Here is a 23,654-nt window from a genome sequence, read left to right on the forward strand (position 1 = left end):
AGTCACACAATATTTCGTCAATTCCAGATTTTTGCAAGCTCTTAAAAATACTGTTAGTTTTCTTTTAGAATAATATCAATACATTTCCTGATAGTCCAGTATGAAAGGTGTTTTTGAAGGGTGAGATGGATAATTCCGATATTTGGTTAGCTACTAGAAGCCTCCGATATTTTGTTGAGGCTTTTCTCATTCTTTACAAGGAAGAACATTTTAAACCAGAACAGCACTGAAGAATTTAAATTGCATCTTCCTCACTAGCAAATGAGTTCAAATGAGCCCAATTACAATTAAAACATGACGTATTTATCAATCATTAATGATGAGAAATAATGTAAATCAAGGACAAATCTGTTTACAATTTAATAATCCACCTCAAGCGACTACCAGGAGAACTTACCAATGCCTAAAAATTGCCATAAATTACACTCTTAGTTGAGAAGTTTAAAGTTTTTGAAAAAGCTCAGCTCTTGCAGATGCCATTGAATATTAGAGATTTCTAAAGATGTAAAAATAGAACTCCTTTGGTTGAAATTATGTCCCTCTGAGAAACTGTAAAACCCCAAAACTGCAAAACCCAGGAAGTTTTTGAACTTAGAAACAAGAGCTGCACTTCATTGTGATCTTGTGCATTTTTAACCTGTTATAGAAGATTAATCCAGGATCATACTTAGCATGAACAGTTTCCACAGCCTTTCACGCTATTCATAACTTCTTCTTCCAGTTTCTTCCTTTCCTCCTCTTTGGACATCCGATTATTTCTCTCTTCCCAATTTGGATTGTTATGACTATTCAGTACTTTGCTGCTCTGCGTATGCCACATTTCATAATAGAGATTGTTAGGACTTGCAAGGAGGTCTGCATGTCTACCACGTTCCGCAACTTTACCCTGTAAAAGAAGGGGAGTAAGTCAGTAATCAATATTACCAGATCTTTAGGAATATAAATGCTGCCAACACATGGACCACAGTTTTAGAGTATAGATTACAGCAATTATTAATGAGAAGGACGCCACAAGCTGAAAACAAGGAGCTGTGTTCTTCTCAAACTTACGTAAATGGAAACGTAGGTGTCTTTTGTCCATGTGCACAAAATTTAAAACCCACCAACATGGAAAATTTTACTATCTTAACTGGAAGAGCTATTTAAAGTAAACGTAGACTTCTACGTGAGGAGCATGGTGTTAAACTACTAGTGCAAGAGTCACATGAAACAAACGTATTTGTCTTTACGTGATAACAAACACACTTACACTAAGAAGCTAAAGAAAAGAGCATACAGAGAGGGATTTGTACTAGTAAGCAAAACATTTAAAATCAAATCCTAAAAACAATTAGTGCAAATTGTGCTTTTAGATGGGTGCTCAGTAACTTCTGTCTTTGCAATTGCCATCATGAAAATCGAGTGAGCAGTTCAGTTCATCTGTGCTATTCTCAAGAGCAAAGATGATTTATCGACTATCATTGTGGAAACGGGAAGGAAGAGTTGGAGAGGAGAACTCAAATCCTACAGACAGCGGAACACTACTACTCTTCAAAGAACAGACTCATCTTTTTGAGATACACATTTACATGCCCCGACTTCAAATTAAAATAATGTATTCGTTCTCCAGCTATTCTTTCTTTTGGGAAAAGACAGCATTAAACGGACAACTACATGGATTTTATATTAGTTCCAAATTCTGATCTACAATTAAATCTACCTCCTTGTGACAGCTGCTGATGAACATGCTGGGAAAAAAATTAGGTCTTGTCACTTCTATTACTACTCGTGCTGGTGGAATCTGAACAAATATACACTTGACCAACATAACTGCAGAATTTATTTAAAAACTTTAAGTGGTTAATTTAGAGAGTTTGTTGTAGTAGAGAGTAGGCTTTTGAATTATGGCCTTTTTTTTTTTAATAACTCTTGAACAATCATCAAAAATATAACTTCTCTGTTCAGCTTCACAGCATTAAGATCAGTATCGTTAATACAGTGTTTGTTTACTCACTCAAGAATTATTCTGACTTCACCTAGGCAAAAGTGCTGAAACCGCGATGCCATATTTCCATTGCTAAGCAAAACCAGCCACAATCACCTTGTTTCATCTCCGCTGCTGAGCCTTGTTCACCTGCTTGCTAACACTCCGCTCATCAATCAAGCTGGGATGACGAGAGGCAACTTTCTGCTGAGCAAACGTCAATGACGCCTCATGAAGCAGTCAGGCACCGAAGTGATGCACCGCGCTGCCTTACTCATTCACAATCTTTGTTACGCTAACATCATTCATGAAAGTGAGCTCCCTAGCTGTTTTACAGTTTTAGGTTGTGCTTTTATTTTTAATTTAACAGTTACACTGTAACACAAAACACACTCTTAGTAAGCTGTGAAAACTTGCATCGAAAACAAAAAGTCGCAGATTGCCTTATAACATGTCAAAAAACATTTGCAAGATGTTTTAACATGCAGTTACATAAAGGATACACCTTAGGAAGTGATTTTTCAGCAAAAGCTCAAAAAACAAGCAGATCAAAACCAAATAAAAACTCCACAGAGCAGTAGGAGTGATTTACTCCACTACTTCATTCTTGAGATTTATACGAAGCTGAGATTTGTGTACCAAAGAGTCACAAATGTCACCATTTCATAAGATTGTGTTCTAAGTCCCCATGAAATTATTTAACGTACTGTAGGAATAATTTATTTTCTTTTAGATATGCATATTTAGTCACTAAATACACCTATAATCACATGCCTATAAACAGCACCCGAAAAAAACGAATGTAGAGGTAAATTTAACATCTATTATCAGCAGATTAGAGCACTATATTTTCAGTATTATCAGTTAAAAAGAGTACTACAAAGCTATAGTACAGACGTTTATTTTGAATCTATAGCCACATATGGGTAATAGAGAAGAAAATGGACTTAGGACAGACTGAATATGACATAACAGCTGAAGAGTGATATTAGTAAATCAAACACTGGAACTTTTCATTTCTTTTTTTTCTTTTTTCATATAAGAGAAGCATGCAGAAAGGGAATAGTCACACTTTTCCACAGGTACAATACAGAATGGTGTTCAGATTTATAACATAATTAGACTGAACAATCCTACAACAGTTTTATCTGTATGGAAACAGAACATGCTGTCCTCTCTTTCCACTGAAAGAAAAAAGACCAATGTATGTATGTGAAAAATAGACACTCACTGAGTAATGAGAATGAAGCATAAATTGGGGGAACACATTAGGAAACCAAATCTGACAGAAGCATGTAATAAATCAGATTAAAACCATGCAACATTAAACCAGTCCCAAAGCATCAAATGAAATTTGTCATAATCCATATAAAGAACATGTAATTAAATGAACTATGCAAATGAAGTAAAAATACAACATAAAAGAGTCACGCATGCAAGTTTCTACAACTGATAAACTGTTAGTTGCAAAGAAGAGAAATATATACAAAGCAATGCTTGGGCTAGAATTTTCTAACACGGTTCATTTCCAAAGAACGCACTTTCAGTATCTTGGTGGTAGTATAATATTTCAAAATGAACACGCAGACTCTGACATTATGTGAAAATTACACATCACAGGGTGATCATCTCACCTGATCCAGCACAATGATTTCATCTGCATCAACTACTGTTGACAACCTGTGCGCAATGAAAACCGACGTTCGGTGTTTCACCATGTCCCTCATGGCATTGAGAATATTCTGCAAGATTAAAATAGAAACAAAAAAACCTCTTACGCACTCCTAGGTGGTACGAAGAGAAATAAAATGCTGCCTAGAAATATGCAAATTACTGTAAATAAGTTTTGAAAAACATCTCCTGTACCGCAATAGTTTCACAATAAGAAACAGCTACAAGTAGCTACAGAAGAAACAGGAGAATCCCAAGCATGAAATATCTGTGGCTCTGGCAAAGTCCTCAAACTGCAAAAACCCCTTCACTCATAGAATAATGCAGATATCCCAAGGGACAAAAGAAGAGAAGTGTAACTTGATTTCAGGAAGAACTCCCCTGTGCAGCCACTCTACAAAAGCAACATAAACAGCAGTAAAGGCACGTCAAAATAATAAATCATAATAATACTTTCCAATCAATGAAAGTTAAAGAAAAAAAAAATCCCTCTCAGTATCATGCCAATGTGGAACAAAGTTCAAGCAACCCTGGGAATTATCTATCTATCTGCCACTTCCTTTGTGAGCAGTCTTCCACTTTCCCAACCTGCGTTCAGATGCAAGCAGCACTAATTGGGAATTTGTGCCCTCACTACAGTAAGTGAAGCGTCCACTTTATTTCCCTGAAAAACGCTTGCCTTGGTCAGAAACCATTTTGATCACTTTTGTGGAAAGGACTCATTTTCATTTGCTGTCTTTAAAGTGCAGTTTTGCTGTGAAACTTTCAGCTTTGCCTATGATTCTTGCAATAAATATGGCAAAACAAAAGAGAGAAAGAATCCAAATAGTAGAATCTTGAGTGCTAGGAACATTTCTGGTCCGATGAGGAAGCCGTAACTATATTTGAATGCTGTACTATCTAAATGTACAGTTTGTACTCGGATTTCTTTGTATCTGAGAAGTGAAAGTAATTTGGTGATTACAGGTCAATAAATTCACTCAATAATCTGCATAAGTGAACACAAACATAGCTCTAGCTCTAGCTTTTGATGACATTAGTTTGTGAAATTACTGCTTGTGCTGAGAGTTTTCTGTTTAAGCAAAGCTGTAGTTACGAAGGCTGATGCAGCTACTCTGGTAGTGTCATGACATCTATGTCACAACGCTCCAATGTTTCACAGCCCCTCCTGTGAAATGAATACAAATTAATACCAGCACTGCAGGTTACACCTACTTGATTTGCATCTCAGAAAGATGCTGCACAACAAACAAGAGGTTTTCCGTTCTGCGTTACATCACAATTATTTGTAAGACATTTTTAATGAGTGCTAGATGGCAGCTAAACACCTTTTGAAGCGGACTGGAAAGCTTCACACTTCATGGCCACAGGAGTTATTCGCAACAGCCTCAAGAGATGAACGTTTAAAGGTGAATGGGACCTCAAGAGTGTAAAACAGAAAATATACGCAGAGATAGAGATGATATTCTTCACTATGTCTCAAGGTAGACAGAGACTCAGTATCTCTGCTCTGGTCTTTAGGAAAAGGGCTTAGACATAGGATCTCTTAATAATAATACCAGGAAAACACATGACAGCCATCTGGCAAAAAGGACAGAATTCTTTCTGAGAGGAAAAGAACAAGGAAAAAGCATCAGAATCAGACGTCATCCCACTATGTAAGTTTTATGTTTTTTAATCCCAGTTTACCTCTTCCGTAATTGAATCTAAAGATGATGTGGCTTCATCATAGAGAAAAATAGGTGGCTCCTTTAGCATTGCTCTAGCAATTGCAACTCTTTGCTTTTCTCCTCCTGAAGGGGTGGGGTAGAAAAAAAAAAGAAAAAGATGAAGTTACAATCGTGATATTCTCAATTCAACAGCAGACATGACTGTTTTGGGAGTTGGTTCTTTTTTTTCTTTTCTTCTTTTTTTAAATATACGTCATAGTTGCTGCTGATAAAGGTCTGTACATGTCATATAAGATATCACACAAGTTCCTGCTCCCTGATGAATCCAAGTGATGCAAGATTGCTTACCCTTTCAGAAAAGGACAGAGAACTATTTTGTATATGCTACAAGGCAAGAGCAGGTAACTGAGGACAACGTGCAGCACCTCACCCTACGCACCAGGGAATACGAGCTCGTTGATCTGGTCTAAGCTGTGCCCCCTACAGCAACTTCACATACATACATGCTGTTTGCTCTCGCAAATAAACAACGCTCTGTCCATGCCTGCTGTATTTGATTTCATGCATCTTGCACACACATTTTTCTTTCAGGTCTCTCCTTGAAATTCCGCTAACTTTGCACTCCGTAACAGCCCAGGCTTAGTGTCCACACCTAACAGCTTTAAGCAGCACATTTCATGAAAGAACACAATTAATATGGTACTGAGAACCACCCTTACTATGCAATCTGTTGGTTTCTGATGTAACCAAGTTTCAGGCTAGTTTCCTTCCTTCACAATTCTTACAGCCAACATCTACTCAAGAATAACTTAGGACAACTTTTACAGACAGGCAAACAGGTGCATTCAAGAACTTCAAATCTGCTATACATTTGGCATGCAATTGAAACATTTCACATTTGTGCATGTCCTCCTTTGTTTTATTCAAGACTTCAAAACACTCCATTTAATACCATTATATTCTTGTTAATGTTCCATTGCTATCAGGAGAGAACATGCTTTAATAAACCATTTAAAAGGCTGATAATAATGCTGCAGTTCAAATTTTAAACTGTCTTGGCAGAACTCGGTAGCAATTAGAATTGTACAATTTACTCAGTCTATTTTAATATACTCTCTCTCCTTTAAAGCATGTTCAAAACTCACAGCTTCACAATATCCATGTTTGAAAGACACTACAATAACAAAATCCAAGGTCTTTCCTTACATTTGTAACATAGCGACTTGTTTCATGTTCATTCATATTCAGGACAGCAGTATGTTAATCATTTCGTTCACGAAAGCTCTGTCTATTACACATCTATTAGAAAACACTGAAATGGATTCTACTTGAAAAAGCCAAAACAGCTTGGCTCTCATTATTTACTCTTCATGAATCAATCATTGAAACCAGTCAGAACTGCACTAAATGCTTACTTCACCATTTAAATTGATAAAGTTCTCATTGCAATTAAGACTTGCTTACGCCTATTTTCGTACCACACATGCAAGGAAAACCACGCTGGGGGAAACTCAGACACTGAGGCTTGTTACCCATGCTACTGTACTGCCGTCAGGGAGGGGTTTTTTTGGATTAAGGTTCTTGCCAATTACAAAAAAAATCCACCAGTTTAAAAGTATCAAGACAGCACTTCCACCATATAGTTTTCCAATGTCAGTCCTCAAAGTGAGCTGTTCACGTACTGGAAGGAATCCACAGTACACCAAATTTTTGCATACAGGGAGAATCCAATTTACTTATTATTTTTTTAAACTAATCATTTGTTGCTCTCAACAGATTTAACTATTCACAGAACCAGGGCCCCAAGTTAAGATGACAGCCTTCGCTGGCCCCCCATGTCACTACCACCATTCACACACTGTGGACCCACATTCATTGCCATTGTGCCTTTCACCGAGACACCCGCTGTGTCAGTGATCCCAAAAATCTCCTTTTTTCCATCACCTATATAAAATGCCTGGATTTCAAAGAGGACCACTTACATTCACAGAGCTCTCACTCCCCCTATTTCTCCCACAAAATATTATTTAAAAAAAACCCAAGTGCTATTTTCTTAGACTGGAAGTGTAAGAAGCCTCAACCAACTTTAAAAAATAATAATTAAACAGATTCAGAAATGAATCTAACATATAGCTTTATAACAACATAGGGAGGCATCCTACTATTCTGAAAATTACAGAGATTCAAAATAACAGATGCAATATTTTTACAGAGCTACTGAAGGAACTCAAAGATACACATTTGACAACTCCAACCCATTAAACAACTACACCATGTCTGGCCATTACAACTCGCATTATCAATGAAAATATTGACCTAACATGGGACACAGCAGACAGTTAGCTCCACATTCCAACCTAAAACTGCAAACTGGCACCTGCAAGCAAAAGCACACAGAATCAAATTCTCCAAGAGCTGAGCACACAACTGCGTTTGAGATCAATCCAATGCGCAATGTGAGGCAGGGCAAGGTGAGCGGCCGCTCCTGAGAGCATCAGCGTAACGCTCCGGTACCCTGACTGTAAACACTACTGGAGCTTGTTTATCACTATTGTTTGCCAATACTCCTCTAATTTGTTGAAAACAAGAAACTGAAGCTGCTACTTCAATGGCAGATCCCCACTAAGCGCTTTTTCTATCACCTCAGAAATCCAGTGTCTTTCTCCTGAGAAGTATTTTCCACACTCTTTTTTACTTTAAATACAAGCAAAACAGGAAAAGAACACACTTTCCTTCACTTTCTAAACACCACTTTTATTGAAGCACTCTTAGATGCATGATTATGACCATCATAGCGGTAGCACAAAGTGAAGGATGGAGTAAAGGCATATCCCATTTTCAGAAAGGCTCCGTTAAAGGAGTCTCAAGGTCAGAAAGAAAATCCAACATGCCCGCACACACTTCTCCAGATTTTGAATCGGACACACAATCATTTAGGTTGGAAAATACCCTTAAGATCATGGAGTCCAATTATTAACCTAGCACTGCTAAGTCCACCACTAAACCATGTCACTCGGCACCACATCTAGGTCTTTTAAACACCTCCAGGGATGGTGACTCAACCACTTCCCTGGGCAGCCTGTTCCAATGTTCACCCTTTCAGTGAAGAAATTCTTCCTAATATCCAACCTAAACCTCAACATTAGGCTAATGCTTTGAGCAACCCGATCTAGTGAAAGATGCAGGAGGGTTGGTCTAGATGATCTTTAGAAGGTCCCTTCCAACCCAAACCATTCTATGCTTCTATAAACACTAAGACATTTCAAACCTATTGTTAGTCAAACCCTCTTTCTAGAAATTACTAGGTCGGGGAGACAGGCAGCACAAGAGAAATCTTTCATCACTACCTCGGTTGTCTACAGTCCTGTTAGTACCTAATTCTGTACCTTCTACTCACTCATGCAGATTTGTGCTTCACGTATTTTGTTTCCCTTCTAACCTTCTCTGTATTCGCCTTTTGCAAATGTGCGTGCTTCCTCCTGCACATACATTCTGGATGCAGAGTGTAACTTCCGATCCTCTGTATCAAAGAGACCGGGACTCCTGACTGCAGCAGCCACACAGTACGAAACACCGCATACAGCTTGCTGTCCTCGCAACAGGCAGCAGCTCTGCCTGAACTCTGCGTGCCTGCGCTCCTGCCTCTGCACTCCCACCCGCCCCTGAAGATCCATACACCTCAGTACCATTCTCAAGAAAAAGTTTCCAAACTCACAGAGATAAGTTGATCTCTCCGGTAGGGTCATACCTCATTCCCAACAGAGTGGAGCACTGTGAGCCACATCGCTCCATCCTACCCGCGAATAAAAACAGCCGACCTGTTCTTTGGTCTACCAATAAATGGTGTCTTGCACATGGAGTCAGAGTGGAAGACAATTAAGCTCTGCCACACACGTCTAGAGTTTGCCAAACGGTAAGGCTTTGTATCCAGGAGAAGTTGTTCAGAAAGACATGTCCTACGTGTTACCACAGTGATGCGGCCTCTCCTCAGGCACAGCAGTTGCTACGGCGTGTATGTACTGCAGTTTCTCCACTACTACTCGCTCTCCGCACACAATTCAGCATTATGCTACCCACCTTGTCAAAATCCTTCCAAATATTTTCCATGACCTTGCACTTATCTAAACACCTTTAAGATCGTGTTAGAAAAAGATACCAAACCAATATGAAAATCTGCGCCCCACCACTGCTTGTACTGGCTTGCAATTTTAAGCAAAAGTATAGCGTGTGTTGCTTTTTCAAAACAAGACAACAGGAAATGGTTTAAATGAACTTTGCAAATACACCTTCTACTTCTCCCAAGATCCACCAAGGAGAGGAACCAAACCGATCAGTGAATTAAATGAGGAAACCTCAGTAAATGAGTATCCCATTTTATCTTGCATCAAATATGTATTAAAAAACTGTAAGAGCTATAAGAAGATAAAGACGACTTATTTAAAATATAATAAAATAACCTGATAATAATATATCCTTCAACCAAAACAGTAATTTCATTTTTGTTTCATTCAATGCACATTCAGTAAGCATTACATTTATGTGATTGACATCATTATTAGCTTTGTCTAAATGCAACTTCAACCTAAGAGATACGAGACTGAAAGTATTCCAGTGGAATCTAGCTACTACCCAAAAAGTTATACCTAAACTCCGTAATATTAAAATCCTATGTTCCCTCAATAAAAAACAGAAAAAGGTCATAGGAAATGATTTAGACATTTCCCAGTTTCCATGTGAACCTTCATCTTACATTATAACTCTGCCACAGGAAGAATGTTTGCTTTCAAGCGTCGTCTTCCCTGTGAACAAGTCTATGCAATTTTAATATTAGACAGCTGTAGAGAGGAAGGAGTAAAGTGATTTTTTTGTTAGCGTGGCCCTGAAAGGCTAGCATGCCTAGCAAAGCCTGGCTAATGCCATCGTATGATCTTTCTAGTCTCAGTTATGCTGTTTTATAGAATGCATACCCAAATACAAAAGGACTTTGAGAATATAAACTCACGCTTTTTTTTGTTTCAGTACCAAGGTTGTGTAACATAAATCCACAGCTTGCAGACACACAGACACCATTTTCACGTTGTTTCTTACACAACTCATGGGCAAGAAACACCTAAGACGTGAAGGCCCTTTCATTATGGACAGGGTGGAAAATGACCTCGCTGCAACAACGTACCCCATGGCCTGCCTTACTACCAAGAGCAAAACCAAAACACCACCTAACTTCCAGCTGTTACAAGTCTAGACTTAAGAACACAAATGTAGAAGGTCTATGCGTATATGTAAGCCTATCACATCCCACAGGCAAGGCACACAGACTAAAGTTCCCAATTCTATTCACACACGTTCCACTACCCAAATAAATTATGAGAAAGATCATTTTTACTTAGATGCATCTACGTGCTAATGTATGAACTCATTTGATGACACCCCCTGAAAATACAGTCTTTAAATATCTTGTAGAATACAGTTGCCTTGAACTACAGATCTTTCTATTAATATTTAGCCTTACGATTAGGTTATAACATAAATAAGCTAAAAGCAAGTCTGATTGAGGAATAAATTACGCATTGAACTTTGAGGCAGCAAAAGGGATAACAAAGAACTTGTGCCCTTAAGAACCCACCTGAGAGCTTGAGTCCTCGTTCACCAACCTGAGTGTTGTAACCATTCGGCATTCGAAGAATGGCGTCATGGATTCCTGCCAACTTTGCTACTGCGTACACCTCTTCTGGTGTTGCACCGATATTGCCGTAGAGCAGATTGTAATAGATAGTATTATGGAAGAGAACAGCATCCTACATTTATCGAAAGAACATTTTAAACAAGAAACCATGAACAATAGTTTAAAAACTGTCCCAAACCCATGAAAGAAATCAATACAGAATAGGTTATATTTTTCTACAAAGCCTGAAGGTAAAAGTGTTTGGGGCAATTTCTTTTCCCAAAAATGGGATTAACACATTTTGTGTCCTAAATACACGTCATGCGTACTTTTACCACTTTGCTAACTCATTATGGGTAGTAATCAACTATAAAGCTAAATCACTTAAAGCTGGAGACAGTTTCTCATGAAGAGGCTTTAACATTTCAGAAATCGGATCTATATGAGGATGCACATAAAAATATATTTCCTGAGGGGGGGGAAGAAGCACTGTGACTTTCAGAGGAACTAGACAATACCACTTAATTAGGATTGGCCGTCACTGAACCACAGTGTCAGAATGCTGAGAAACACTATTACGATGAACTATTTGGGGACAACGAAACACGGTATACCTGAGGTACAACTCCTATTGCCTTTCTCAGACTTTCCAAACTGACATCTTGTATGTTCTGTCCAGCAACATAAATATTTCCTTTCTGAGGTTCATAGAAACGAAATAATAATCTCACAATTGTGCTTTTCCTGAAATTGAGAAGAATTGAAAAAAAAAATGATGTCACTAACAAAAATTATAAAACGCAAAAACCAAAACCAAACGTATTTACGAAATAAAATTCTGCATCATTGATTGGTGTATTTAGTCCATTTACCCACCCTGACCCACTACCTCCTACAATGGCCACTTTCTTTCCTGCAGGGACTTCAAAAGACACTCCAGCAAGGACTTTCTGCCCCTCAAGGTATTCAAAATGCACATTATCAAAGGCGATGGCAGCAGTCTGTGGTGTGATCTGCAGGGGCGGAGCCAGCTCTTTGTCCTATTAAAAGAAGAGTGCCACTTTATATGCTGCCCAGAAAGTATCTCAAGCAGTTCAACAAGCTGAACAGTCCATTTCCTAGCTCAGAAAAAAGCAAATAGACACTCCAGCTTGGCTGTTGAAAATAGCTATAATCTGTCACACAAGTGAAATTGGTTTGTTCCTCCTTTTCCCCAAAGAAGGTAAAAATTTCTGCTGTAAACACTGTTTCACAACGTCTTTTGCAGTAATAAATTCTGCATCATTAATTACAAATAAAAATTCAAGCACAAGGCATGAATACTTAAATAAAAAAATCTCAGTAAAAACACAGCTTCCGTGAAGCAACTTTTGCTGTCACCGAAAGGTTCTGCAAGAAAAAAAGCAGCTGCTATTGCACTAACTGCACTTAAAGAGGAGGCAGAACAGCATCCTTACACAACATCCCCTTCTTGAAGAGAAATTAAACCTGGAAGGTTAACAAACAGGGTGAAATGACAACATTGCCAGAAGACAGCCCTATTAATAGATACTTTAGGAAAATAAGCTACTACTTACTTTAATTTTGGTATCTACACTGAGAAGCGTAAACAAGGTATTCATATCTATAAGCGCTTGTCTTGTCTCTCTGTATACTGTTCCCAGGAAGTTTAGGGGCAGAGAAAGCTGGAACAGCAATCCATTCACCATTACTAGATCTCCAACGGAAAGGCTGCCTTAAGACAAAATGGATGTGAGAGAATAAGGAGACTTGAAGGGTTGTCTTGTTAGGAAGCACCAAAAGATTAAAAAAAAAAAAAAAAATCAAAGTCAATAGTCTAGCTTCTTTTATCCCATTTTTAAACCCAGATGTTTAAATAGTAAATGAAATGCATTCCCAGAAGATCAGATTTCATATAGGAAGGTGCCTGAAACAAATAGCACTGTTTGTATGGATTTCACTGAAGAAAAAAAAAAAAAAAAGACTATAACAGCACCTGGAAAGTAAGACAAACAGCATATCAGGAAATTAATGAAAAACATCAGACTGCAAAGTTGTAAATTCCACAGAAAGAAACACAAAGGAGCTTAAATGAGTTAGAAGGGGAGGAACCAACATATGAAAGCAAGAATCAGGAAAGACAATCTTAAGTACAATTATAGACAAATCCAAATGTTAGAAATTGTCACGATCAAGAGAGAGGACTTTCACAGTATACACAGCAGAACTGCTAAAACATATAGCGAGAACCTCTGGGCAGCTTAGTATCAAATACGCTGATCAAGGGAAAACTCAGGATGACACACTAGGTAAAGCTAGGCACTGGGTCAGTTCAGCTGAATCAACTCCAGAAAGATGATTTAAAGCCATTATTTCTACCATCCTGCTAAAAGGCTATTCTAAATTTTCTTAAGGACAGCCATAAACTGCACCTACTGACTTATCCATTCATGGTGTAACTCTTACCTCTCCTGGCATCTCTTAAAAAGAGCAAAGGAGATGCAAGAAAGACAACATGGTATAAAGGTCTACCCTTCAAACACATCTGGCCATCAACAGTGTCTAAAGCACCATTATTTTTACTCTAAAACCACCTTACTTTAGCTGAGCCTTATCCTGATACTGCATTCACATACTGTATTTGAAGCTTGTACCATGTCTTCCTAAACAAGCAGGCTTCAGTTTATGTAGTAAATTAGACAAATATAGCTGAAAAACTCTAACATATGGAAACAATTCTTTTATTAATGTGCCCTTATTAATGTAAGGGAAGTGAAGAAAACTGGCAGTAAAACTACTGGAGACAAAGCACATAGGTATATACACACTGGGGAAAAGCTCTGAGTCTTGCCAACATGGGAAGGAAGGAGGGTAAAAACAAAGGATCTTTGTAGGAGGTCCACAGAAGTATTTGTATTTATATGTGTCTTTCACAATCCTTTAACAGAAACTTCCCTATGTTACATTTTTTTAGGATCTTTCTCTAACTGCTAAACTTTTAACATGTCCCTAATAAAATCATACTAGCAATTGAGATATAGATATATCTATATATATATGTAAAATGGAATTAATAATACTCCAAGAAGCAGAAATGCCCCAAGCTGCCAAGCAAAAACTCTCAAAATGAACTACTACATTAACCATAAGATAAGTAAAATTAACACCTCTATTACGGATAAATTAGGGTAAAGTAGCTTAGAGAGAGATGCATTACCTGCAACAATGCCCTGGCTAGCAAGCACCATGATGGCCGTTAAGCCAACACTAAATATAGCACTCTGTCCAAAGTTCAGGAGAGCTAAAGTAGAGGTAGTCTTCAGGGAGGCATTTTCGTATGTCTTCAAGAATTCGTCATACCGTTGGGCTTCGTATTTTTCATTATTGAAATACTATGATATACACAAAGATAATAAATTTCATATTCTCAAACATACTAGACTGTATATTTAACTAGTTATAAAATTCAGTATAAACATACTACATGCACAGATACACACACAACCCCTCCGTAACACTTCTAACAACTAAAGAGAAAAGAAGATAAGAGATCAGCGTGTGAAGATAAAAACCACGGGCAAACCCCAGCATGTTCTGCACAGGGAAAAATGACATCATGCAGATCCCTACCATACTCATACCCCAGTAAGACTGGGTGTCTGTCTTGCAGAACTTCTACCCAATTAACGTCAAAACCAAACATCAGCTGCCACTAGATACTAAAAAGAAGAAAAATTACTGTCCACTATGTACTAGAACATCCTTGTTACTGTGATGTTGGCAAATTCTCTAGAGCAGTACTTCTCACGCAATGTCTACTTCTGGGTCCTTCTTCACAGATAACTCCACTGCTTATCTTTCCAGTTCTAGCTCTCCAATTGAAAGCAGCATAAAATAAGCACGAGCCTGGACAATTTCAAAGCTGTCCACAGGATTTTTTAATAGTAGAAGAACCAATAGAAACCTGTTCTTTCATGCAACCATTGCAATGGAGTGCTACAAAATGAAAACAGTACACGCGGTCATCTGAGAAGAGAGTATGTTGCAAGCTGACATTCAGAAGACAATTCTGCAAATAAGTGAAGAGAAGCTTCTTCAAGACTCTAAGGTTACATTTTGCAGAAACTGATGGTGAAGGTGATTCAGTCATGAAAGAAACTTCTCACTCTATTAGCAAATAGGTTTTTTGAACGCCACTAACAACTGTAATGCTACTCTGTCACCACCATGTAGTATTCTTTCAAATGAATAATGTTTTAAAAATATGCTGTTGCTCCAGATATGTAGCCCTGTAAAAGATGACTCGTGACTGACTTTCCTTAGGCTGACAGAAGACAAAGAGCTTAGTACTAACGATTGGTCTTACCTTCACAGTCTCATAATTTAGTAGCGAGTCAATTGCAGCATTACCTGCGTCATTATCTGCTTTGTTCATTTCTATTCGAAACTTAGTCCTGCAAAATGAAGGGTTAATACAGTCAAGAGTCCAGGCTGAGGCGACACTAAGTACCCTGATGAACCCAAGGGCATGCCTTACCTCCACTGCGTAATTCCTATCGTGAACGCTGCATAGGCTCCCAGTGTCCCCAGAGTTACTAAAGCAAACTCTGCACCGCATTTGTAATACTGGAATATTTAAAATAAAAGAAAAAAAGGTCATAATAATTTTCAAAACTTCACTGTTGTCTCAAAATTGATAGCTTAGCCCGAGAGAACAACTCTGAAGGTCCCTCCCACCACATTCTCTCCTCTGAACAGCTGACTAAATACAGGTATTAACTCAAAAGGGAAGTATTGTTACATATTATTACACTCAAATTTGATTAAGTCCTTCTAAAAAGAAGGGTAATAAACAAAACAAGGGTTTTGCTTTTAATTTAGTCTAAGCTACATCATTAAGATTTAGATTTTAGCATATACATATCCAAAGAACCTGATTTCAAAGACAGTAAGTGTGATTTATAAAAAAAAAGTTTAAAATTGAGCTGATTAAGGTTAAAACTTGTAAGAAGGAGAGGCTTATTTTCTAAAAGATAATTTTCACTTCTAAGTTCTGGGTAAGAAAAGACCAGTGTTCAGAAGAGAGCCAATAATCACTCCCTCCTCTATCCTCAACACACTAAAGACACAATATTTATATTCTGCTTCCTCAGTATTTACCTAGATATATTTGGCACTTGTGTGCACAGTTTACTTTCCTGATTTCATTTTTTCAACAACTCTGAAGAAGAACATTAAAAACTATCCACATAAATATCACTGGCTGAAGACAGGTGCTAAATATGTAAATAATTTCAAATAAGCTGATTTAAAGTAACTAATATTTGAAAATCATAGATTGTGGTCCTTTACAGTAGTTGCTGTCACAACCACCTTGTAAATTGAATTATTATTAATACTCATCAGACTTTGGTAAAAGAAAATCAATGTATTATTCCTAAATGAGATGATTCCACCTCATGAATAAACAACACGTACCAGAATTCCACTGACTAGTGCCACTTCAAACATGGTAGGTCCCAGATTAAATACTAAAGCACTAAGAACAAAACTGATGCCTCTTGTTCCTCTGTCGATGGTTTTTGACAGAGCTCCGGTTTGCCTACTTAGATGGAACGCCAAATCCAGGTTATGAAGATGGAGGAAAACATTCTTCGCTATCCTTCTGATTGAATTTTGGGCTACTTTCCCAAATACTGCATTCCTAGCTTCATTAAATAACGCTGCCCCAGCTCTTGAGATACCATCTAAAGAAAGATGAAAAAGTTTACAAAATGAAAATAATTATATTTCCATCTGCCCTTCATGCATGAAATTACATTAGACTCATTCTTTATATATTTTCAACATTTTTAGTTCAAATGTAATTTATACTTAATTGGCCCAAAACTTTATGCTATTTTTCATTTATAAACCAGTGTGCACACATTTTAAATCAGTTTCTTTTGCAGCTGGTTATAAGAAAGGGTACGATTTATAATCAAGAATTGTTTCTATAAGAATTATTTCATTTTTTAATTGGAATACCAGAAGCAAGGTCACAGAACACTGGAAACGGACATCAGCACAGAAGTAACTATGAAATAACCATCCCGGATGCTCAGCAGCGCAAAGGTCAGCAGCTCTGCTATCCCGCTCCCTCGCTGAAGAACATTAACACTCGCCAACAGGTTTGGGAGCACCACTTACAGCCAATGAGGACAGCGGTCGCCACAGTTGCCACCGTATTTGGTGCAGCCTCGAGGTTGAGGATGTTTCCAGATACCTGGTTGAGGTTGTCTACTGCGTATTTAAACATGAAGGGAACCAATATATTCATGGCCTAAAAGCATAAGAACACCAATTAGTCCATATGCATTAAACATGTATCTAGGTAGCGTGACTATTTCATCTGAAATCGCTCTACTGTTATATTTAGTTCTTAAGTACCTAGTGCGGATGAGATGGCTCTCTTGATTTCAAGCACAATATTCTCCGTACTATTAAGTCTTTACTCCTGGGACTGCAGGATTAGTTTGTCTCTCTCACCAGCTCCTTCTAAATACCAATTTCTATCCTAAACAAATCGTACACTGCAAAGGCACTTAAACTGAGGCTGAGCACCCAATATAGCAATGGCAAGCCCAGGAAATGAATCAAGCAGCAGACGTTGCATGACGCATACTCACAATGCTACGAAATTATGTCGCCATTACGGGTCGTTTGCTCTTTGTGATATTCACAATATGCAGTATGAAGAACTACTACCACAAAAGAAACAACTCATCCACATATTGCTAACACCGTTTCAATCGAGATGCATTAAACTGAAGCTCAAGTGAAGTCAAAGAAGTTAACCTATCCTTTGTCTCTTCTGACTGTTAACATTACCTTAATATTTAAATAATGCTTTCCATTTGCAACATTACTATGAACATTAACTTAGTATCTACATTAACCCTAGTGCTCGGCACAGCAGCACAAAAGGCTTTCTATACAGTCTACAAGACACTACAAATTACTTTAACATGAGCTGTCAAACAAAATACCGAAGCCATACCCACAACCTAACATCTAGTATGGCACTGGATATTTTTGTAAGAGCACCAAAACCCAAATGCATCTCCTCCAACAGTGGTGTCTCCTCTACATGCGAAAAGCAAGACAGCTAGGAATGTCAATAGACCAACTTTAGGATTTTTTATTTGCACAATTGTAGCACAAGAAAATACTGAAAACGTTAAAGAAAACAATGGAGCATCAACAAGACTTAAGAATTTTATGTTACATCACTCATTTGTACCAACAAGAAAAAAATATTAGTCAAACGTCATATAATTAATAGAATTCATTAATTCAAACTGGTTCTAACTGTGAAGATTTAAAAATAAGGTATACAACTTTTTTCGCAATTGAACAAGTACATTAAGACCTACAATCTTATAGTCATGTTAAAATATTTTACAGTGACCTGTCTTTGCTTAAAGTTGGGGTTTTTCTTTCAATATTTGGAAAAAAATTGTGGGTAGATGACAAATTATTTTGCACAAGAGGAAACAAAAAAACCAAAACAGATTGACAAAGCTATTTCAGCTCTCTCCACCAAATGTTTTGTATACCCACTTAGATCTCAACTGTATTTAGGGACGTCTGTCGGAGCTGAAAGCCGCGGGAAAAAACTGTAAATTAACTGGATAAAACTAGGTTTCAAGTGAAAAGAGTGGTAAAGTCTTTCATAACTTCAGTCCAAATTCAAGCTGGAAGACAGGCTTTTAGTAATTATAACAACTATCCCGCTATCAAATATTCCCAGTGTTACAAATTACTGTAAGTAGTGGAAGACACGTACTTCACCAAGAGGGGAAACTGGAGTTCTGAAAATACTTCCTTTAACTACAGGATTAAAGGAAAATTTTTAAGGTTTTTTTTTTATTATTGTTCTATTCTGTGTTTTTTAAAACACTGTTTTAGGCAAAAGTTTTAAATGCAGATAAGGAAGGAATCCATTTTCTCCTCTTCCCTCCTGTGTTTCCCTATGAAATACACTAAGCAGGGGAAAAAAAAAAAGGCCGGGGGAGGAGACTACCGAATTTTCAATACAGCATAATCTAGACAACTCCTGGAAGCAGACAGAAGAGATCTGAGAGCACCTAGGTGAGATTATTACTGGCTAGTTTGTGACTGAAAAAAAGAAAATGGCTGAAAGATCATGTCCTACTCGAAATACACTCTCTTGAAATTTATCCAGCGCAAGCCTGAGAAGCGTTCAGCAACAGCTCCCCTTTTAATAGATGGGAATGGTGGAAATCTCCATTAAAAAAAAAAAAAAAAGACCCGAGGTTAGCATTATCTGCAGAAAGCCAACAAAGACCCTCCAAGCAGCAGTATACAGTAATGCCTGATAACTTCAATTATACACAGCAGACGAACAGGTGACTGCCATTACACGCTTAAACCTTGAGCATAAAGCCCCACAAAGAACTGAGGATGCATTAACAGAGATTTTGAATCTTTACAATACTGAAATTCAAATCCCCGCCTCCCTTTCCCAGTATAATGAAAAAACCCTACATTCCCTTCAGAGTTACCGAAACTCAATTTTTGGGCGGTATTTTGTTCTTAATAAAGACAAATACACTACCATGTATGTTACGCTGGTGACCAACATGACAAAGTGCAGGTTTTCCTGGGAGAGACTACTCAGTAGAAAATAAGAGTATTGTAATGCAGATTGTCTTGATTTGCTGCAGATTCTCACAAATCCCTCTGCAGGGATTTTACTCTTCAGTAGACTATGCTACACTACAGGTAGTTTAGAAATAGAACTACAGATATATTTTAAAGTCCATTTAAAGAAAAGAGATGTATTCTTTAAAGTGCAGTTCTCCACTAGCAATTAATTTAACCGGTAACAGCCTACAATTTTGCAGAAATGTCTTCTTTTACATCAATATAATTCTACCCAATAGAGTTTTAAATGAAATTTAAAGCCTGGTCTTGGGTTATAGTTGTTCTGACTCCTGGAGGGTAAAGCTTGAATAAGAACAAGGCAGCATGGTATTGCATTTCATTAGCAATCAAGGCAGTCTGCTTTCCAGTAATTTAATAAAAAAAAAGAAAAAAAGTTAATCTTACAAAGTTTATAGCAAGAGAGATGAGAGGCCGTTATTAGAAACGGGCTTTTCCTACTCAATTTCTTAAGTCAATGGAATCATGTTCACATTAATGGAAACAAAATTTCAGCCTTCTACATAAACTCACAGCTGCCTGTTTAGTAGCCTGGATTTGCTGGCACAGAACAAAAAGCTTTAAGCACACCCAGGTACACCATGAAAAAGTACCATGCAAAACAATTGTCTTAAGCAACATATCTATATAGGTTTCCCTCCCCTTCCTAATGCCTGAAAGCCTAATAACAATTCCACTAAAACGACTCTCTTAATATATATTTGTACATTTTCTATTTATAATTTTGAATTAATAGCCTATCCTTGCCTGAATTTATTGGAAACCAAATACAGCATCCATAAAGTCATCCCAACTCAATTGCCCACATTTAACAGCACGTTACACTGTAATGCATCATGCTTTAATGAGTTTAAACATTTTTTTAAATGACTGCACTGTTTTAAGCTGACAATGCATCATCATCTCTATTCCCTTGTGGGACTATACTACTTTCAAGGCAAACAGTCTTATCTTTCACTTTGCTCTTCCCAGTATTTCTTGTTTAATAAAGATGATGAATTAGTGACAGACTGAGCCCCAACAAGATAAAACTGGTCTGGAGCGAACTCTTCTTTTGCCAATAATCCAATGAGAAACCGTGACATGAAGATGACCAATAAAGTAGTATGTTTGTCTTTATCTCTGGACCAATATAAATGTACACATCCCAGCTCCATTTGGGGAAATATAAACAGAAAACTCCATTCCTTGCAGAGGTAAGGCTGCTAACGAAGCTACAAAATGTGGTCCAAAAGAGGGAAGAAGCATCTGGCTTCATGCCTGCTTTGAATTTAATGATGACCTGAAACACACCTTTTCCAGTGAGAGAAAAAAAATTAAAAATACTTTTCACCTGAAACTTCTCAAAAAGCTAACAGTTTCTAAAGGTTTATTGCAATTACCTAACTCCATCTGAGCTCACAAAAAGGGCTAAAACACCAAGATCATATGTATATACTTAACCGATCAGAGAGATATTGTTATCTTCACACACAGACAAAATTTACAATACAACACTTGCCTCCTGCCTCCTTAGGCAAACAATTTCTTCTCCCGAAACTTACAAAATTAGCAGTCAGTAGAAACGCAGAGAGTCTGCAAGATTTCTCTGGCTCATGAATAACACATGCTTGGTCTGTGACCAAGAGGCCAAAAACCATTAGAAGCTGACAGAGGTGACAAGCGACTTCGTCATATTTATGTGTTTAATCCAGCTTCTCAGAAGCCCGAGCACTTTTTCTTCTTGCGCCACAGAAGAAAAAGGGAAGAAACAGAAAAGTAAAGAAGCATGTGCTATACATACCCCAGTAGAAAAGACAAAAAATGGGAGAGGGAACTTGGAAAAAGAAAGACCAGGTATGTACAACCAGAGCAGGCTGATCTGTGTGTCTGAAAACATAGATAATGCATCATGTACTCCTCTCACCTGTCTTCCTGTTGCCTCTTTCAGATCGCACACGTCTAGATAGGCTATAAATATTTAAGATAAAAATTTAAAGTGTGTCATAATACAACAAATCTTCCAAGGAAAAAAAAGACCTTACTAGCCCCAGAGCAGACTCCATCCTGTCAGCTCCCAGTCATAAAAAGCCATACAAACAGCTCACTTTGAAGGCTAACAATACTACCAGCGGTTATGTGTAGACAAAAAGGAACAAAAAAATCACAATAATTTGTTCAATGACAGGCAACTGGGCCCCACAAAAGGAGTCAAGACAGATTGTAACTGCAGGCTCTTCAGTAGCTGCACACAAACTGGCTTTTGTTTTGAAATTGAATTTTACTGAACCGGAAGATTTAAAGAGACAAATTATTTCTCGAGCAGCAGGACAAGGAGGTATGATCTCCAGCTTTTTTGTATCTTGTGGGTACGTAAGCCAAATTGAATTGGGTGTGAACCCCTAATTTTTTTCCTGTGGCTGAGGATTTCATAACCCACCTCTCCTCTGTGATTCCTCTGGAGTTTTCTTAGAACAAAACTGAAGCCACCCTGTTAAACTCAAGAAATTGGCCAAAAGACATATGTATTTCTTATTGGGGAAGGTACTAGGACCAGGCATCATGACACAGTTCTCTATGCAAAACCCCTAAGAATGAACAGCCTTTAGACAAAATCCGTAATACGGATGTAAATCCTTCAGACGCAGACAAGTTCACAGAGAACAAAGAAATCGGGCCAGAACTGTAGTGAGGAGAAAGATACGCTGGCATTCTTGTGCTGACACAACTATATAGCAGAGAAACTTTAACAAACTGCTTGTGTGGTCTATCAAGTAGGTCGTAATTAACCTCACAAGCAATCAGAACAAAGGGCTCCCAAATGGGATAATAAGGAAACTGCACAGGATTATACATGGTCCAGGCAAGCTACAGGTAAACCAATTTGTGTTCAATTTTCTCTAGGACAAGGTGACCTTTAGTTTGCTCTGGAAGAAAAGCAGATGTTCAGGGCTCAAAGATATGACGGACTTACTACAGCTCTGTAACAAACTACCACGTCAGTTATGCCACAATAACTCCATGCATGCTTAGCACGTGTAAAGCATGAAGCAACTTAAGAAAACTGACCCCACAAAGGAAGAGTGGGCATAGCTGAGGTGATGGGGGATAGCTTGTTAAATTGCAGTTATTCAAAAACGTTTGAGTTCAAACACAGCTTTGTTAAGACAGAAACAGAACAAAACAAAGAACATTAGCAAAAGATAGCTAGAAGACATCTGAGAAATTTTTCATCCCAGCCAGTTGTAATATATATTCTGTAGAGAGCTTGCTGTGTGGTGTCCCAATGAAATCCTTGTTTGCCAAACCAAACATTCTCACAAAACGCTTCTGCTTTAACAGGCATCTCCTAAAACCTGGGCAAAGCTCAATTTTCTGCTCTGCTTCTGGGAATCTGCTCTGGACGTCAGGGCTTCCAGACTGCCTGGTACAGAATCTGAAGTAGGAAATTTAAGAGAACACTTAAGAGAAATCCAACATCCCGCAATGAAGTGTCTGATTTTCTGACAGGGGGAAACATCTCTCTCTCCCACTAGAAATACAATAGCTGTGTATTATACCAAATTCAGAGCTATTTGCAAGAGTCGGGCATCCTGGCCATCAATTTTGTTTTCATTACACCCCAGAAAGCTGCTTGAAACTTTAACAGGTTACCCAAAAGCACGGTACAGTGCTGCCATATGCAGGATTAGATTCTGGATTCACATTCTCCATCATACTCATATAATGCTACAAATAGGAAAGTCGGGGGAAAAGCAGAAAAGAAAAAAATACTTCAAATTGAGTTTGAACTTGCCTTCAGATTATTATCCACATTACTAGTAAGAGGCTTTAAAAAGAAAGTGAGTTAGAAGAATTTTCATATCCATCGGGTAAATGGGGTGTTCTTAAATATACATGACAAAACCTGAACAAACCAAGCACATAATCATTTAAATACTACCGTGAGGGCAACTGCACAATATCCAAGGCAACAATGCCT

The 23,654-nt window shown here is 37.9% G+C and overlaps 1 protein-coding gene across 1 annotated transcript in view; it reads right to left on the bottom strand.

Moving 5' to 3' along the window:
* Positions 1-342: 342 nt before the first annotated feature.
* Positions 343-23,654, bottom strand: part of ABCB7 (ATP-binding cassette, sub-family B (MDR/TAP), member 7) — a 33,309-nt gene continuing 9,997 nt past the window's right edge. Inside the window, exons 4-15 of the mRNA XM_009890712.1 lie at positions 17,156-17,288; positions 16,445-16,713; positions 15,504-15,592; positions 15,333-15,420; positions 14,184-14,358; positions 12,544-12,701; positions 11,843-12,006; positions 11,581-11,710; positions 10,928-11,099; positions 5,324-5,427; positions 3,598-3,705; positions 343-886 (exon numbers count right to left, since the gene is read on the bottom strand). Coding sequence (XP_009889014.1) covers positions 668-886; positions 3,598-3,705; positions 5,324-5,427; positions 10,928-11,099; positions 11,581-11,710; positions 11,843-12,006; positions 12,544-12,701; positions 14,184-14,358; positions 15,333-15,420; positions 15,504-15,592; positions 16,445-16,713; positions 17,156-17,288 — 1,809 coding nt within the window. The 3' untranslated portion in view covers positions 343-667. The remainder of the gene's footprint in view (positions 887-3,597; positions 3,706-5,323; positions 5,428-10,927; positions 11,100-11,580; positions 11,711-11,842; positions 12,007-12,543; positions 12,702-14,183; positions 14,359-15,332; positions 15,421-15,503; positions 15,593-16,444; positions 16,714-17,155; positions 17,289-23,654) is intronic.

This window comes from Charadrius vociferus, unplaced genomic scaffold, assembly GCF_000708025.1.
Source record: "Charadrius vociferus isolate BGI_N301 unplaced genomic scaffold, ASM70802v2 scaffold368, whole genome shotgun sequence".
Lineage (NCBI taxonomy): Eukaryota > Metazoa > Chordata > Aves > Charadriiformes > Charadriidae > Charadrius > Charadrius vociferus.